The sequence below is a fragment of the Pelobates fuscus genome, chromosome 3, assembly GCF_036172605.1.
Source record: "Pelobates fuscus isolate aPelFus1 chromosome 3, aPelFus1.pri, whole genome shotgun sequence".
NCBI classification, from domain to species: domain Eukaryota; kingdom Metazoa; phylum Chordata; class Amphibia; order Anura; family Pelobatidae; genus Pelobates; species Pelobates fuscus.
The window spans coordinates 211995569-212014935 of NC_086319.1; the positions used below are offsets into that span (position 1 = coordinate 211995569).

General features: G+C 39.5%; 1 protein-coding gene across 3 annotated transcripts in view; it reads left to right on the plus strand.

The window, feature by feature from the left end:
- Positions 1 to 18904, plus strand: part of LOC134602743 (protocadherin gamma-B3-like) — a 59521-nt gene extending 40617 nt beyond the window's left edge. For 2 of the 3 annotated variants that reach the window (XM_063447979.1, XM_063447981.1), the window contains exons 2-4: positions 14332 to 14390; positions 17403 to 17491; positions 18508 to 18904. In XM_063447979.1, coding sequence (XP_063304049.1) covers positions 14332 to 14390; positions 17403 to 17491; positions 18508 to 18728 — 369 coding nt within the window. In that variant the 3' untranslated portion in view covers positions 18729 to 18904. The remainder of the gene's footprint in view (positions 1 to 14331; positions 14391 to 17402; positions 17492 to 18507) is intronic. The other variant, XM_063447980.1, reaches the window with a different exon arrangement.
- Positions 18905 to 19367: the final 463 nt, after the last annotated feature.

A 19367-nucleotide genomic window follows, 5' to 3' on the forward strand; every position in this document is an offset into this window, starting at 1 on the left:
GTATGCTGGGAGGAAGTGACGGCTTCCTCCCAGGGGGCGCTCTTACGTCATCAATGGGGCCCGGTCGCGCTCTTAAAGCGCCGCAGTGCTGACCAGGCCCCAGGTAATCCATTGCCATCGTGTGACCCCAAGAGCACGGGCAACCCGATAGGTCCCTTCATTGTGGTCCCGGCGGCTGCTCCATGCGGGCCAGGGCCACACAACAATTCCAGCAGGCACCCCGGTTGCAGCTGCGACCCCTCCGATGGCAGTAGTTCTGCCAGTGCTTTCAACCTATCATTAGCTTCCCATTCCCATAACTGTGGGAGAAAGGTACAGCCAGATCACGTCAACTGACGCTTGTTTACTAGTCAGCAGGGTCCCCAGTCCGTAGCTTACTCATTGAAGCTTCAGACATCACCAGAAACCAGGGTCAGAGCAGGCACCATCTTTGAAAGTTTAGCTTTTAACTGTTTGTAAACTGTTTAGGTGAGGTAAGACGGCAGTCAAGACATCATGGCACCATAACAACAAAATTGCATAAAGTTATTATGGTGCACAGCATGATATTTTAATAACATCAAGAAAGACTATTTATTTATTTTTTTACCATTTTTAATTATTTTAAACTTAAAGAAACACTATAGAGTCAGGAACACAAACATGTATTCCCGACTCTATCATGTAAAAATCACCATCTAGCCCCCCTGGCCTCCCCTTGCCCCCTAAATATAGTAAAATCTTACTTTTATTCCAGTCTGCTGCTTCTGGCTCTGCCCCTGATCTGCCTGCCAATGCTTTCCCATAGGAAAGCATTGGATTAGCTGAGCTTGTCAAGGAGGCAGATTAGGGGCAAACCCAGCACACACCAAACATAGCCCTGGCCAATCAGCATCTCCTCATAGAGATATGAAAAGACAGTGTTTACTGCAAAAAGCCTGAAGGGAATTATTATACTCACCAGAACAAATACAATAAGCTGTAGTTGTTCTGGTGACTATATTGTCCCTTTAACACGGAATAAGATGCATTGTTGAGATGCTGGTGATTCAGGCATCATACATCTTAGCTTGTCTATTACAGCCGGGAGTATACAGGGCAAAGTTCACAAAGGAACAATAGCAAAAGGGTGTAGATAGTAGATGCTCACAGCTGGATTTCCAATGTGATATTTTAGAGTTTACTCATGTTTGTGTTTGAAGTCTCTGACTCTGGTGATTTCTGTTATATATACATTTTGGGTTCTAAATATGCTAGATAACAGAATTCTCTATAATATACAGCTTATATAATAAACTGATAATAAACTTTAATATAATAATCACTGATTTTGTAACTTGCCTCCCAACACTCTCGCTTTTGTTGAGACAGAACGATTGGCAAGCCTCCCTTCATGGTATTTAAAGGGGTAAATGATGGTGTTATGGTGCCAAGCACCCTCTTACCTTCAAGTGTTACTCCCCATTCATAAAACAGTCTTAAAATAAACATACCTCTTTCAAGTCAGTTTTATAAATGGTGAGTCACTGATTGGCTGAGAGTGAAAGCTGACTACTGTCGGTCAATCAGCGGCACCCCTGCCCAGCAGCACTCTGTTCTACCTGAAATTGAGATTTAAGAAGTCAAATGCTATTTGGTGGACATAAGGGTCGGCGCTGGAGAAAACGTTGAGGTTAAACCGTTCAAGAATGGTTTCACCTCTGAAGGTAAGAGTGCATCCTGGGGCCTTCTGGGACCATAACAGTTTAATTTAGATGGTGTTGTCATCGTGCCTAAACTGCCCCTTTAAGGTTGAGGGGCTGGCCAAGGAGCCTGTCAGTGGGTGATGTAGGCATGCCCCTTTTGGTGTCCGGATGAACCCATCATGATGCTGCAATCATGATTACTGGGGGATATGTTAATACTTTACACAGGCTGAGAATTGGTAGATAACTACATAAACGAAGACTGGACAAATATTTTAAATATTTGATCTGCTGTTTAGTGTGATTCAAAAAAAAAAAACATACACCCAACCAACCACAGTCCTTGTCCAACACAAAGACACATCCACTACACAAACACACTGCATCTACTACACAAACAATACATTCACTATGAACATTGCATCCACTACAGACACTACATTCACAACACACACTGCATTCCACTACAAAAACACATACATTACATTCACAACACGCACTGCATCCGCTACACAAACACGATCAAGTTTTAATCTTCAGGCTGACAATCTTTGTAAATATGTACTGAAACACAGGTAAAAAGACAGTAGTTCTTGTTAGCACATTACAGAAAATGGCTGCTACATAACCAGCACAAGAATAGCACTAGAGTGAACAGGAGGAGTTAGCTGAATACAACCAAAATAAGGAAAGCAGATACAAAATAACCAGGATATGATAAGTGCCAGCAGCAAACAGCTGATTCAACACAGAATACAAAAATTACAAAAGAAAACCTGACTCATGGGACATGACAGTATTATAGAGCGCCGCAGTAATGTGCAGTACATATGAGTGTATTATAGCTCTGTAGTGTGACAAACTCCCCTTACCACGTGAGTTTGCCACAAGCTCCTGGAGGAGCCTGCTTGCCAGCCTCCTGCCTCAAAACTATGGGCCATACGAAAAGGCTCATAAAAGACTTTGTTTGTGCCTTTTCTCTTTTCTGTTCGGGAACCGAACAGGCGCACGAACCATGGACCACCCGGGAGCTTGTTAAGCCTAATTGACAGTTTGTAACATGTTCCACCGCAGTGTTCTAATTGTTCGTCTGGGTTCGAATGAACGACCACGAGGTGGCGGCCATCTTGTTCGCATGAACGCAGGCATAGGTGTTTGGTCATCAAGTTCATGGAACTGAAATCGGACACAGAAACTACCGAACACCGCTGGACTTCCAGCATTGCCTGCATTCGATTCTACACTACTTAGAAGAGCACTGTTCGGGGGAAACGTTCCCACGAACAAGGTGAACAAGCTCCAGGGTAAGACTATAGACTATATAGACTATAGATGTTCAGTAGTTTGTGTCACTATGTGTCATCTGGTTACTGGGAGGGGAAAGGGCTAGTCACTACTCCAGCTTGTTTCAGTGTGGAGGATTCAACAGGGAAAGTCTTTGCAAGGACTAAAGCACCTTGGACTGAGTTTCGTCCAGTGTCTGGGAGTGGATAGAGCGAGTCCCATATACGGCTCCAGGACGGAGAGGTACCAGGACCCCAGTCAAGCCACGGCGACTGGGGGCAGAAGCACTGAGGTTTTTTTCCTGTTTCAGCCAAAAAGCGGTACATTGGTGGAGGTACCCAGCCAGGGTACAGGGAGCTCCATTACATGTAGTAATGTGCATTATTCCACAGTGCTCTGCAATATTATACAGGGAGGGCATTTAACAATAAATAAGACAATTACAAAATGTTACAGGAACAATAGGTTGATGAGGACCCTGCTCAAAAGAGTTTACAACATAGAGGAGGTGGGGTATAAAACCACAATAGGAAGGGCAGCATGGGAGATAGAAACAAAAAGACAGGGTGGAAAAGTAGTAGAATTGGGAGGTAAGAGTGGAGTTTGGCCCTTTAAGAGTGAGAGATAGGTTTGTAAAATAAAAGTTTCTCTGGGAGGCCATATGCTACTCTGAAGATGAGTTTTGAAGGACATTTTAAATGATTGAAGACTAGGGGAGAGTGTGTTGGGGGTAGGTAGGCTGTTCCAAAGGAGTGGAGCAGCCCGCAAAGAATTCTGCAAGTGTGAGTTAGCAGTAAGGGTACAGTGGACCGGAGAAGGTCATCGGCAGACAGAGCGACCAAGAAGAGGCATATCTATGAATTAGTGAAGAAATGGTGCAGAGGTAGAGTTGTTTAGAACTTTTTGGGTAAGGGTTAGTATTTTGAATTGAATATGATGCTTGGTAATTCACAGATACATGAGTTACCAAATTTGCCATCACTAAGCGTTGCCCACCGGAAGGGACAGAATCAGTTGCTGTGTTTTATTTCTCTGAAAAACATATAATGATTCATGCATTATAATTCATGATGATTCATGATTCATGCATTCAGGAAAATTGTCTTTAAATACTCAAACCAGTAAGCCTATTCTTTCAGATAATTCCTGACATATTATCTTAAGTTATGAATCTGACGCTTCTCTACAACTCATCCTTATTTGTGCCATTTGTTCAATGACATGGAAAGTAACCTAAAAGCTCATAGCATATTCTTTCAACTTCTTGCTTCACTAGTTTTTTTGTCTCCATAAAAATACATCTTTTTTAGGAATGACATAGACCTTGTACCTGAAATACTGCAAGGTCTCGTATGAGATATGTTTCGCACTCTCTGTTTCACTAGCTTGGCAATAATTTGATGCCTTTAGTGATTCTTAGACTATCGTTCACAGAAATTCTATATTATATATATTAAAGATGAAAACAAATAAAGTGACAAGTAACAAATGGCGCTTAAAAAAAAAAAAAATGTCCAGACAAATTACTTATACAATGTGCAAATTGTGCAAATAAGCAGCACCTAAAGTGCAAATAGCCCCTAAATATACACTCCAATACAATATAAAACAAATATAGGTGTCTCTAAGACTAACATGAAATTAAAAAAATTGTGTAAAACACACTTATTTATTTTAAAACCATCAAGGTATATATAAATCACTAAAGTGATCTTGTGCAAAACCTATTATAGTCCCAATATTGTTCCAAAGTCCTTATGGTAGAAAATGAAACACTTACAATTAATAGTTAGTTTAGAAGTGTGGGCATATATGTATCCTCCACTTCAGAGATACATAGTGTAAATCAGTATATGAAAACAGTGAGTATTGAAATACTATAATGGAACACTCACAAACAAAGAGGAGATGAGCCTGCTCTGACTAATCATCTTGAATAGATCCTTTAATGAGTAAGCGATGCAGAAAAGGATGCCAGCAATGTGTATGTTTCAAATACTTTATTGCACCAAATTTTGGTAAAAATGTCCCCATTATTCCTCTCCCTTGTGGATCTCCCGTGTGCAGAATCACTAGACTTCTCAGTCCTATGCAGGACTGTGGGCTTCTAGACATCCGACACGAGCACTTCTTGGAGGCGGGGATTGAGTCCGAACCACGTGACGACGTGGCGTGTGCGTGATGACGCGTTCCACCAATCGGCTTCCTCAGATCACCCCGTCCTTTCCTGTCAGTCTGTATTTAAAGCCCTCCTAGTTAGGTGGGTCCTCTGTTTGCAGGAATAGTCATTGGACAATGTTCAAAACCTTTATGTGAACATATTACTAATTCACAAGTGTAAAGTTCCCTATCAGGTCCACTTGTGCCACACATTGGCAGATCTACAATATGAAACAGAAACAAATCCTGCCTAAGCCCTACAGTTAAGGAAAAGATTTACAGCAAATGCTGATGCCAATCATTGATTATGGGGGATGTAGTTTATGCACCTGCACTGCAAACCCATCTTAATAAACTCAACACATTGCATAACTCGTTCTGTCGATTTGTGCTACAAAGTAATTACGTGACCCACCATTGTGACATGCTAAAAGATCTAAACTGGCTGTAACTGGAATCCAGACGCACCCGTCATCTTTCCAGCCTTCTGTTTAAGAGCTTTTCTGGGAAACTCCCACCCTACCTGAACAAAATGCTCTCCCCAGCTGTTCCCACCTCCTGTAACCTCCGATCCAGTACCAGCACTTTATTTAGTCTACCTCAATACAAAAAGAAAGTAGCTCGATCCTCCTTTCCCTACAGAGCACCACAATTATGGAACGACCTCCCGCATACTTTCAATCTTCCCCAAGCCTAAAGTCCTTTAAGAGATCACTCTCTACATATCTCTAAACAGAACGCACCTGTCATGGTTGATTATATATGTCCTACCTGTTCTATGTTAAATTTTGTATTTATTGTGAATTAATATTGTTTTTGTATTTTATTGTACCCTATTGTATCAATGCAATGTTTTGTGGACCCAGGACATACTTGAAAACAAGAGAAATCTCAATGTATCTTTCCTGGTAAAATATTTTATAAATAAATAAATATAAATAAATAATGTCTATAAAAAGAAGTATGCTGCAAAATCACATTTCAAGAAGTGCTCTATTCAACCAAATTAATAAAAAAAAATTAAAATAGAAAGCGTAATATCTAAAATGTTATGAGTGGAACATTTACAAAGCTTTATATATACATAAAGAAATAAAAATTAGAAATACATATGTATAAAAATTTCTCCATAATCATGGCTAAAAAGAACATTTTTTTTAAAAAAAAGGGACTCGCAAGGGGAATAAAAGAAAATATATATCATCACACATACTTATAAAACCAATCATAAAAAAAAATAAACATTTAAAAAAAAATGTTTTATTTTTTCTAATAAAAAAAATTAAACAAGTCAAATTCAGCACTTAGACCTCTTGGTTTGAAAGTACCCAACCTGTGCACCCATTTCATTACTTCTTGTTAGCTACTAGGGGTGATTTGGATTGGAACTCAACTGCAGCTTGTAATCTCCCTAATTACAATAGTGAAGAAATGGAGAATCCTTAAGTATCAATACTGTAGCTTTAAGAAAAGAGAGAATCACTGGTAATTTGATTCATCTGAAGTTTTAATAAGTGTTAAACTTAAATGAATTGCATTTAGGCAATAATCCAATAAGAAGAAGTGCAAGTAATCAACAACACAAAGTTCATTATTAAGTATTTCTTCAGAGATGCATTAAGTAACATTAGTTCATGAGAATAATCTTCAATAGGAACAATAATCAAGTAGCTAAGAATATTTGCAAAGCAAGAACAGTTCATAGTGAATAAGCATGATGGGAGTTGTCCTTCATGAGATTAGTAACTTGAAGCACTGAATGTAATTGCAAAGCAAGAAAAAGTTCATAGCGAATAAGCATGATGGGAGTTGTCCTTCATGAGATTAGTAACTTGTAGCAATGAAGATTTGAGTAAGCAAGCATTAGTTCATTAATAAATGATATTGCAGACAAATAGCTGAAAGATATACTTAAGGTTAATATGGGTAGTCCTCCAATAGTTCAGAGATATGGTCCACTTGTAAAGTAGCAAAGTATCCGTTCTCCAGTAATCCTTTATGGCATGCAGCAATCCTTGCATTTGCTCAAAGGCTGGAACGGCTTGTCTGAGCTTGTGGAGAGGTAAGTCTGGTGGAAGTAGCTCCCAGTAGCTGAGCCTGTGGAGCCCACGGTCTCGCGGAGGCAGCTCACATGTTAGCTCACACAATCAATCACCAAGCACCCTCTCTCTGGCCCTGTCTCCCTAAATACCGTCAGAGCTGTGTCAGAGGGGGACGGGGTTCGGCTCCTCACCGCTGAGTGCCGAACCCGGAAGTGTTACTCCATGACACTTCTTTACCTACATTTGAAATGAAGTTGCCCCCTCTCTATGATTTCTTTACCAATTTAACTAATAACATTAAGCCTTTTGGATCCTTATTATGACATTTTTTTTAAATATGCCGATACACTGCTGTTTGAAGCCCTTCTTAATGTTATACACATGTTCATAAATCCTTTTGTGTAGGGGTCTTACGTATTGTAGTCCACATGGACATATTAAAACATGAATTATATTTCTGCTAAAACAGGTAATAAAATCCTTATTGTAATAAGACTCCTCTTTATATTTTACTTCTAAATGCGTGTTTTACATTTTAGGGTTTTGTTGGTGCTGCATTTGCAGCCCACACATTTGCCACATGAGTAGAATCCTTTTTTTTATTATTTAAAAAAGTCCCTGCTGTTTCATTCGTATGATGATGATTATTATTATTATTATTGCCATTTATATAGCGCCAACAGATTCCATAGCTCTTTACAATATTATGAGAGGGGACCGTGCTCAAATGAGCTTACAGTCTATAGGAGGTGGGGTATAATACACTTTAAGAGAGGAAATATCAATCAAATAGGGTGGGCGTGAAGCAGAGCTGGAGGAGAGAGTAAAGCACTGCCCTATAGGAGAGAGCAAGAGACAGGTATGTAAGGTAGAGGTTGCTCTGGGAGGCCATAAGCTTTCCTAAAGAGATGGGTTTTAAGGCACTTCTTAAAGGATTGAAGACAAGGTGAGAGTCTGATAGCGGTAGGCAGGCTAATCCACAGGAAGGGAGCCGCCCGCGAGAAGTTCTGCAAGCGTGAGTTGGCCGTACGGGTGCGAGCAGCGGTCAGGAGGTAGTCATGGGCAGAGCGGAGGGAACGGGGAGGGGCATACCTTTGGATCTGTGAAGAGATATAAGAGGGGCTAGAATTGTTCAGTGCTTTATATGTATGGGTTAGCACTTTGAATTGACTCCTATAGGATACAGGGAGCCAATGTAAGGACTGGCAGAGGGGTGAGGTGTGAGAGGACCGACTAGAGAGGAAAATCAGTCTGGCGGCGGCATTCGTTACAGACTGTAGCGGGGCAATACGGATTTTGGGGAGACCAATCAGGAGAGGGTTACAATAATCCATGCGGGAAATTACTTGTTAGCATCTTGTATAAAAAGAAAGGGGCGGATGCGGGCTATGTTTTTAAGTTGGTATCTACAGGATTTGGCAACAAACTGGATATGAGGCTCAAAGGTGAGGTGATTAAAAGTAAGCAATTGTTTAAAATTGAGTGCACCCCTAAAAGTAATAAAAAGTATGTCTGGAATAATGCTAGACAATTCTCTATCTTTTTTCAAAAGGTGCCAATGCTTATTAATTATGGATTTAATGCTTTTAGATTAATTGTTGAAATCAAAGACTAACGGCAGGCCCGGACTGGCCATCGAGCATACCAGGCAAATGCCCGGTGGGCCGCGATAGCCGTGGTGCCAAGGCCGGCAGGGGAGATCACAGGATCTCCCCTGCCAGCCCCTGCAGGGCCAGCGCATCCCCTGTAACACTATGCCCCCTATACACACATTCTGTACAGCCCCTAGCCACACATATTACACCACAAACACAAATGAAATTGACCTATTTACACAATACCACATCACGCTCTACCCACACGCAATCCCACAAGCAGGCTCCAAACACATGCACCATACACTTTCCTGGCCCTTTTGTCCTCTGGTATCCCAATTGTGGAGACACCAGAGACAATTTAAAAGCAAACTCAGTGCAAGCATGTAATTAATCTTTGCTTGCGCTGCGCAGAACAAATTCAGGGCCTTTTTCTAATGCTTGAGCTCTTCAGCAGGGCTCTGCACATTGAACCAACATGCTCACTTTGAGGGGGGCGTGCTTGTCATTAGTGATGACAAAACACACCCTCTCTGGCCCTGCCCCCTTCTTAGGGGGCCGCTCTGATTGAAAAATGCCCGGGACAAATTTTTTACCCAGTCCGGCCCTGACTAACGGTATTTTTTATCTCCATCCTCTTTATGATTCACCTGTTTAGAGATTAAATCTTTTTTGATCCATTGCTTCAGCCTATACTGTTCCTGCAAAAGGAGGACCCACCTAACTAGGAGGGCTTTAAATGCAGAATGACAGGAAAGGAGGGAGTGATCGGAGTTAACATTACGCACACGTCACATGGTTCGGATGCAAACCCTGCCTCCAGGAAATGCTCGTGTTGGATGTCTAGAAGCCCATAGTCCTGCAGCCGGCGGTGGACTGAGAGGTCTGGAGACTCTACACACGCGAGATCCACAAGGGAGAGGAATACTGGGGAAAAGTGGTATGGGACCATAATAGGTTTTGCACAAGATTAATTTAGTGATTTATAAACACCTTGATGGTTTTAAACTAAATAAGTGTGTTTTACACTATTTTTAAATTTCATGTTAGTCTTAAAGACACAGCGCACCTATATTTGTTTTGACGGACTATTTGACGGACTTTTTGTTTTCTGGCATTTTGTCGGTCTCTAATTCAATTACCTTGAAAGGTTTGGGCATATTCATGCTCTTAAAAAGTGAAAGCAAAAAACAGGGCGCAAGAGAATACTGACAACAGGCAGCAGCTGAAATAGCCTGCCCTTCGGTGGGTCCCCTTAAAAAGTGATATCTTTCAATATTTTCATCAATATTGTTACTTGGCTCAGGAGGTTTTTATTGGAGTCTAATTCAGAACACTAGCAAGCATCTTGGTGGAACTAATATAGGAAGGGCCCTGTTGCAAAAAGTGTTATGGCCCCTGTGTAGAAAAGTGGTGGCCAAAAGATAGATCCTGAATTTGTGAGCAGTACATTTGTGTGTATCTAGGTGCGCTTGCATGGAGTATGTTGTTGGAATATTTGTGTATAATCTGATGTGTGCATGTGTGTGTAGTTGTTGTTTGAATGCAGGGGTACATTTGTGGGTTGTATTGGTGTATGAAAGCAGGGGGTGTGTTTTTGTGTAGTTTTGGCATTTGAATGCAGTGGTGTGATTGTTTGTAGTGTTGGGTAGTGAATTCTGTGGTGCGTTTGTGTATAATGTTCGTGTTGGCAAGAAGAAGGTAGGGAGGGAGTGCAGAGCTGCAGATCGGAGACTGTGCTGACTCTCTGCTTCGGGCAGACAGAATGTAGAACCTTGCAACCGGTGACACAGTGTAAGCTGCTGGTCCCCCTCCCAATGTCAGGCCCTCAGTCATGGATCGGGACCTGACAGGTCACTGTGCCCTAAGGCGATTTAGGCTAACATGAGGCCCCAGTCAGCACAAAGCACAAAAATCACTTAATTAGAGAACCGCCTCTGTATACTTCCCAACATTACAAAGTGGCAAGAGGGACACTAAGTGTGAGTGGAGGTTTGGCCACAGTTCTGGCTATTCTGAGAAAATTTAGTTGACTCGCAATACAACAATTTATGCAACTAAAATAAATCTTAAAACTAGAACAATATATATTATGTTCATAGACAGATTTCTAAACACATTTATTGTAGTTTAAAAAGGGGCACTATAGTCACCAGAACAACTACAACTTAATGTAAGTTGTTCTGATGAGTATAGTACGTCCCTGAATGCATGTTCATGGAAAAGACAGTGTTTACATTGCTGCCTAGAGATAGCTCCAGTGGCAGTCAGCCAGACGGCCACTAGAGGTGCTTCCTTGCTGACTTCTAGCATCTCCACGCTTCGCATTCAGTTGATTCATTGATTCAATGCATCTCTATAAGGAGATGCTGATTGGGGTGAGGCAAATTAGGTGCAGTGCCAGCGCAGTGCTAGATTAAATGTGCGTTTTCTACTTATTTAACCCCTTAAGACCGGAGGGCGTACAATTACGTCCTTTTTTAAGCGGCTCTAAACACCGCCGGGCGTAATTGTACGCCCTCCGTTTTTTTTTTACTTACCCGTTCGCCGGCAATCCAACGCCGGTGATCGCGGTTGGGGGGACTCCCAGGGAGCCCCCCGCGGCACGTCTGCCCTCTTCAGCCCCCCCGGGCCATGTGAGAGTGAGGTCCTTGCGAGGACCTCACAATCACATGGCCGGGATAGCTGGCTGCAGCAATGCCAGCAGGGGGACTAACTGTAATGACAGGTAGTCCCCCTGCTGGCTGGTAATCAAATTAAAATAAATTAAATAAGTGTAAAAAAATATATATATACTTAGATCATATATATATATTATATATATATGATCTAAGTATATATATACACATATACATACACACACATGCACTGTCTAGGTGTATTTTACTATTAATATATATATAATTATATATATATATTAATATCAAATTACACGTAGACTGATACTGATTAAATATATATATAATTATTGTTATATATATTTATATATAATATAAAAAAATAAATATATAAATACGTAAAAAAATAAAATTAAAAAAATAATAAAAAAATATATAGATGTGTGTTATTTCGTTCTAACTGTATTGTGATATTAATATATATTTATATCAAAATACACATAGAACGAAATAATATATATATCTATATACATAAATATATATGTATATATCACTATATATATACCTATATATAAATAAAAATATTAAAAAAATTATATATATATATATATATATATATATATATACGTATATATACACATATGTATATATATACATATATTAATTCTACACATATATTTATGTAATATTTTTACATAATTAGGTATCCTAATTAATTACAATTAGCGGGACCTGCCTGACAACCCATGCCGAAAGTTTTGGGAATTTAATTTGCTAGCACTATATTTAACCCTATAACTTTCCAAGACACCATAAAACCTGTACATGGGGGGTACTGTTTTACTCGGGAGACTTCGCTGAACACAAATATTAGTGTTTCAAAACAGTAAAATGTATTACAACGATGATATCGCCAGTAAAAGTTACGTTTTTTGCATTTTTCACTCACAAACAGCACTTACACGGACGATATTATTGCTGCGATACTTTTTACTGTTTTGAAACACAAATATTTGTGTTCAGCGAAGTCTCCCGAGTACAACAGTACAGGTTTTATGGTGTTTTCAAAAGTTACAGCGTCAAATATAAGGCTTGTGTTTCATTTTTTTCACATTAAAATTCGCCAGATTGCTTACGTTGCCTTTGTGACCCTATGGTAGCCCAAGAATGAAAATTACCCCTATGATGGCAGACCATTTGCAATAGTAGACAACCCAAGGTATTGCAAATGGGGTATGTCCAGTCTTTTTTAGTAGCCACTTAGTCAGAAACACTGGCCAAAATTGTTGTTTTTTGCATTTTTCACACAAAAAAAAAACTAACACTAACTTTGGCCATTGTTTGTGACCAAATGGCTACTAAAAAAGACTGGACATACCCCATTTGCAATACCTTGGGTTGTCTACTATTGCAAATGGTATGCCATTATGGGTGTAAATTTATTTCCTGGGCTACTATACAGTCTCAAAGGCAACGTAACCAATCTGGCGAATTTCAATTTCAAATGTAACGTGCTATATTTGACCCTGTAACTTCCCAAAACACCATAAAACCTGTACATAGAAGGTACTGTTTTACACGTGAGACTTTGCTGAATACAGATATGTGTATTTTATTGCAGTAAAAGCAAACAGTATTATGACATTGACAGTTAAAATGTCATGTAGAACTAAAAAAATAACAACATTTCTTATTTTCTCCCATTTTTTTCATATTACATTATGTTTCATAGCTAAATATTTGATATTAAATGAAAACCCTGTTTCCCCTGAATAAAATGATTTATAATAAGTGTGGGTGAATTTAATATGAAAGAGGTGAATTACGGTTGGACAGACATATAGTGCAAATGCCAGGTTTTGTTTACGTTTTGTTTTGTTCACAACTTGTACATTTGGCTCAGTCCTTAAGGGGTTAATGAGATGCACACCAAGGTTGTGGAAAGTATAGGAAACTTCAGAAATACTGTATTCTCAAGTTTGTACATCTCACATTTTCAGTGTTACAGTGCTCCCTGAAAACTACATAAAACATATATATTAATACAAAAATACACTTAGTATGACATTATATATATAGATATATATTGCATAGATATAATATATGTATATATATCTTATATATATTTTTTATTTTTCAGATGCAGGGAGACTGCCTGTCAGTTCAGGCAGTCCCTCTGCAGGCAGCACTTTTGACGCCTATTGAGGCCATGTGACTGCTCATTCAGAGCAACCACATGGCCTGCGGGGGCCTAATTTGCAGAGGGGGGACTGTCTTGGAGCAACACTGATCCCCGGTGGAAGAATTGCAGCAATCGGGTAAGTACTAAGGAATACCGCGGACAAACTAGGTACATGTCTAGTACGTCCGCGGTCCTTAAAGAGTTAAGTTACCATTTCTCCATCACTGCACTGGTCTCACCACGGCTAGATTTGCCTCCATGGCTTAGAACATCAGTCTTGACAATCAAAGCCATTCCAATGCTCTCCCATAAGAAAACATTGGGATGCTATTGTGCATGCACTGCAAAACGCAGCACAGCGCCAAACAGCATCTCCTCATAGAGGTGCACAAAATGTAGAGTGTGGAGACTGAACAAAAGTGCTGCACACAGTGCACAGTAAAATTGGAAGCATGTTTAGTGACCATCTGAGTGACTGCCTCTAGAGGTGTTATTAGGCAGCAAATTTTTTATCTGAAAAGACAGCATGAACATGCTATAGCTATTAGAACCACTACATTAAGCTGTAGTGGTTCTGTTGACTATAGTGTCCCTTTAAGGATAATGGTGCTACTAGGCTGTATGCCTTCCCCTGGTACTTGGTCAACCAGCTTTCAAGCAGTTTGAGCCAAACCAAGTACTGAGGCACCAGCAGTCTAATAGCACCATAACCACTATCAGTATGTAAACATCTAAATAATAGAGCAGCAGCACAAATGCAGATAGTAAAATGTTTTTTTTCTTCAGCAGGCACAAGCTAATGTTGACTGGCATTTCTCACAAGCCCAGAGACCTGGTACTAGCGGGTGAGTAATCTTCCTATTTATATTCTAAAAGCATATGTATGGCACACTGACTATTGTGGTCTCTGCTTAATATTTACCTGAACTAGAAAGCATGTATTGAAAATAAGTTGACATTTTTTTCCAACATATGTTTTCATTTGTCCATACTATAAGATAACAGTAAGTCTATACTACAAGCATCACAGTAAGTCATACTAATACTACTAGGCCAGTTTATTCCAACAGAAGTATGCTGGACAATCAAGATGTAAATAATTAACCACTTATATTTAAGTGGAACTGGAACAACTGAAATGTATGCAAAATCCTTTAGAGTTCATTCTCAATCTTGTTGGCAAATAGTTCCCATAAACTGACAATATTAAATGGAGGCTATAGTCCCCAGTGGCCCTGTCCTTTGCAGTTTTTTTTCGAAGCAAGGATAAGTCCACCTCTAGTGTCTTTCATATTGACATCCCCCTAGAGGTGCTTCCACTGTACTGACAGAGAGATGACACGGAAGTCACCATAAGAAAGCATTATCTGCTACAAGGAGCATTGAAATGGACTATTGTGGAGGAGACCATGCCTCCTCCATGAGGTTGAGGGCGGTGGAGAATTCAGCAGTGCTGACTGCATTTTTAAAGTTTTTAATGTGAAGGTGGGGCTTATATAGATTTAGAGAAAGGGACACTATAGCATTAGGGATACAGGTTTGGAATTAGGAATACAGCTGTAGCTTGTAGCAGCTACAATTTGCCTCCAGTTTTTCAACATTGATGATACTTTTTTTTATATTCTATAGCTGATAACAGCTCTTGCAATGGATACCAACCACTCACATATTAGTGGCTTGCTTCTTAAGCACAAAAAACACACACCAAAGCATGCGCGCTAGCTGTTAAACAGGGTCAGAACAATATTATTTGTTTTCATAGGATGTCTAGGGATAAAGCTATCATTAACCTTTATTAAACCATTTTTATTTCTTAACTTGCATGGCATGCTTGGTTCTAAGGCCATAGGCAGTGCATGTAGTGTAAATTAGCTTAATCTAAGCCATTGTATGCCACCGTGCAAAACATCCCTGAGAACAGGGCAGCCATCAGAGGGTGACAACCATGATGGCCGCCCGGGCCCCAGGTGTAGAGGCGGAACTGCCGCAGGTGCAGCTGCACCAGGGCCCACACACTAATGAGGACTAACATGTGGCCCAAGCATTTAGTGCCATCTGATGGGCCCTATATCTTCAGGGGCCCGGTCAGCTCTGCAACTGTGTTATAGCACGACCGGGCCCCTTTAAAAAAAATTGCAGCCGCAAGTAGTGCTGGGAAGAAGTCACGGCCTCCACTACCTCCCAGCTCACTCCGCACGGGAGGGAGAAGAGACAGCGTGGAGGCCATGAAGAGGGAGAGCGACTCCGATTCCCATCAGCCCCAGCCACCCTCCTGCACATAAAAATGAGCTGTGTGTTTTGTATGTCAATATGTCAGTATGTATGTATGTCAGTATGTATGTGTGTATGTATTTCAGTATGTATGTATGTCAGTATGTCAGTATGTACAGTGTATGTATTTCAGTATGTATGTATGTCAGTATGTCAGTATGTATGTCTGTATGTCAGTATGTATGTCTTTAAGTCAATATGTATGTATGTATGTATGAATGTATGTCGGTATGTATGAATGTGTGTCAGTATGCCTGTATGACTATATGTCAATATGTCTGTCTGTATGTATATGTTGTATGTGTGTATGTATGTCAGTATGTATGTATATGTGTGTCTGTATGTCCTTATGCATGTGTATGTGTCTGTCTGTATGTATGTTAGTATGTGTCTGTGTGTTACTATGTATGTCTCTGTGTCTGTATATGTGTGTATGTCTGTTTCAGTATGTGTGTGTCAGTATGTATGCATATATGTGTGTATGTCTGTTTCAGTATGTTTGTCTGTTAGTATGTATGTGTGTGTGTCAGTCTGTGTGTATCTTTGTGTGTGTGCATCTGTGTCCTTTTGTATCAGTTCGTGTGTTTGTGTCTGTGTGTGTATTCCTGTGGGTGGGGCTTGGAGGCAGGCCATCGGGGGGCCAAGACTCTGAGCTGTGCCCCAAAATTTCTGATGGCAGCCCTGCCCGAGAACACATATGTACATCTATATGGTATTTCTCAGCTAAGTGTGTCTGAAGCATCATGGGGTGGCAAAATCACCCTGAACGGTACATCATTATTTTTTTCTCATACCTCAGCTGCACTGTTTACTATTAAATATTGTCAAGTGCTTCTCATTGAGAAGTATTGGATGCAAAGCTTCTATATGATAAACATTGGTTTGTTAGACTGTAGATAATGGTTCACCAGTGCTTCTTTATGGGAATCCTTTTATTGGACCAAGATAATTCATTACGATGATCTCAGAAGAGGTGGGGCGGTTGTTGTGTTGATACTTTCCAGAAAAAACAATATGGAACTGCACTCAATCCCATCACTCTGAACCATGGTGCAACCAAACCAGGTCTCAGTACCAGGAAACCAGATGCTCAGTGTAGAATACGTAGAAAGGTCCAGGCACTCCAAAGTTCAACAAAAGGCAATTTATTAAACCCAGAGCCACATCGCAATGTTTTGACCTACATGGTCTTTATCAAGTTTGATAAAGACCATGTAGGGCGAAACGTTGCGATGTGGGTGTGGGTTTAATAAATTGCCTTTTGTTGAACTTTGGAGTGCCTGGACCTTTCTATGTTTTCTACGGTGTGTGTTGATACTATCTGTTTTAAATTTAAAATGGGGGTGGGGCTGAATCTAAAGCATAGACACACTCTAAAGTTAAAAATAAATATATTTATTTTTAAAACTTTAGAGAGTTCCTTTAATGAAGTTACAATTGCAAGCTATTTTATTTTAACTGAGTATAATTGTGTACCTGCGTCAATGAATCATATGAATATACACCTCAATTTTTAAATCAGAATACAGTGATAAATTAACAAGTTTAATTTCTTTCTATTTTTTATTGGAATTCTGTTTCTATAGAGCTCAGCCTACAGAAGAATCTGGAGTATGGCCAAATAACCCAGCTGAAACAGAGAGACTTCAAGCGATGATCTTGGCTTCTGCAACAGGTATGATTTTTCAAGTTTCAAACTTTCTTTATCATACTGGTCACTGGTGCAATTATTGGTCACATGCATGTGTGTCTTTGTGGGTTTATTTTAACCATATGTTAGTTTTCCTTGTCCATGCCAAATGTGGAAAACGTGTTTTCAGTTAAAAACGTGACTTGTCACGACAATAGTCACTGTCTCCATTAGTCTTGCTGGCAGTCGAAGCAGGAAAAGTAATGAAATTCCTTTGACTCGTGAAAAACCTTTTGCATCTAGACTAAGTTAAAGAGGACTATATAGTTTGGGGTATTTGTCTTCTCTAAAAAATCCCCACAGTTGACAATAATGTCCTATTTTAGAACTTGTGAAAAGAGGGGAAAGTTGAAATCTACTAATTTAGTCTAACTAATCCACCTAGTTGCAATCTACCCAAATGCTGTCTATGGTTCTCTAAATGGAGAAATTCTATGTTAAATAAACTAAAGGAGTTTAAAAAACAGCACGTGTGTTTCAAAATTCTTCAAAATATGTGTCTATCAGTATTATATGTCTAGAGATTTTATGCACGTCAAAGATATGAATCAAGTATGTGGAAGTAAACTCCTATAACATCGTCACAGATTTTTTGTGTGTGAGAAACAGCCAATTGGGATTCTTGATACAACTATTTTACTACACCTAACCTTTTATAAGGTTCAGCTTTTTCTGTCTGTAAAGGGGGGAATGAAAAGAAAATGGCCAAAAGAAGCAAAAATGTGTAAAGAACATGTGAAAAATGTGAAAAAACACAGCACAGCTTTCTATCTACAGCTGTGTGTCAGGATTTTTTTTTCCAAGGGTGAATCACCAGAATAAATTGAGTTACCATCTCAAAATGACAAAGCTTTTGGTTGCTAAAATAACATTTTATTTTGATGGGCCCATGTAAAAATTATAGGTTGGGGAAACCTCACCTTTAATGTATATTATATTGGTTGAAAAAAGAATATTGTTTTAATATGGCCATCCATGTTTTTGTCACCTTCGTCTTACAGAAGCAGCTGAGAGTTCAAATATTGGAGGAGGATCTGGTACTATGGGTCTTGGTGCCTGCTATGGCCCTCAGTTTACCCTTCAACATGTTCCAGATTACAGACAGAACATATATATCCCAGGAACAGCTACACTTACTAATGCTGCAGTCAAACAAGAAGTAAAGCCTGCAGCACCCTCAGGTGGAAACAAGAAAAAGGCAACAAAAAAGGAAAAGAAATGATGATGGACTTCATTTTATTACGTAAAAGAAGATAAAATGTTCTGAGCACTTATCCCCTCCAAACCCATCAATTGAATGTCATTGTTATGAAGAAAACAGAAAAACGAAACACAGTGACAGTGAATGTTTCTAGTAAAAAAAAAAAAAAAAAGGTCTAATTAGAATTTATGCTACTTGAACTTAATATGGCAAATTATGAGTTAAAATCTGAATTGCCATTCTCATTTTTTACAAGACTTTTTTTTTATTTGTGCAATAGTAATTTCACAACTGATTATATTCAAAAATAACATTTTGGTTGTTCTTAACAAATGAATATGTTGTTATAAAATGCTAATTTGAGAAATATGGGACTATTTTGAGATTTAAAAAAAAACATAGGGTAATTGTGTATAATTCATTTGTAATTCTCCTAAAGGGATACTCAACTGCCCAAATACAAAAATATACTGTTCAGTAGATTTGCCCCCAATGAAAACATGCATGCATTTAATTATGCATTTTTCATTGGAGACATATCTAAAAACAGCTTGCAAAGGCTGCAGATCTCTTGTTTGCTACCTTTGAAAGCCCTCGCCTTCTTCCCTAGCCCAGACTTTCTGTGGCTGACCAATTACAGACTTTCTAATGCAGCTCAAT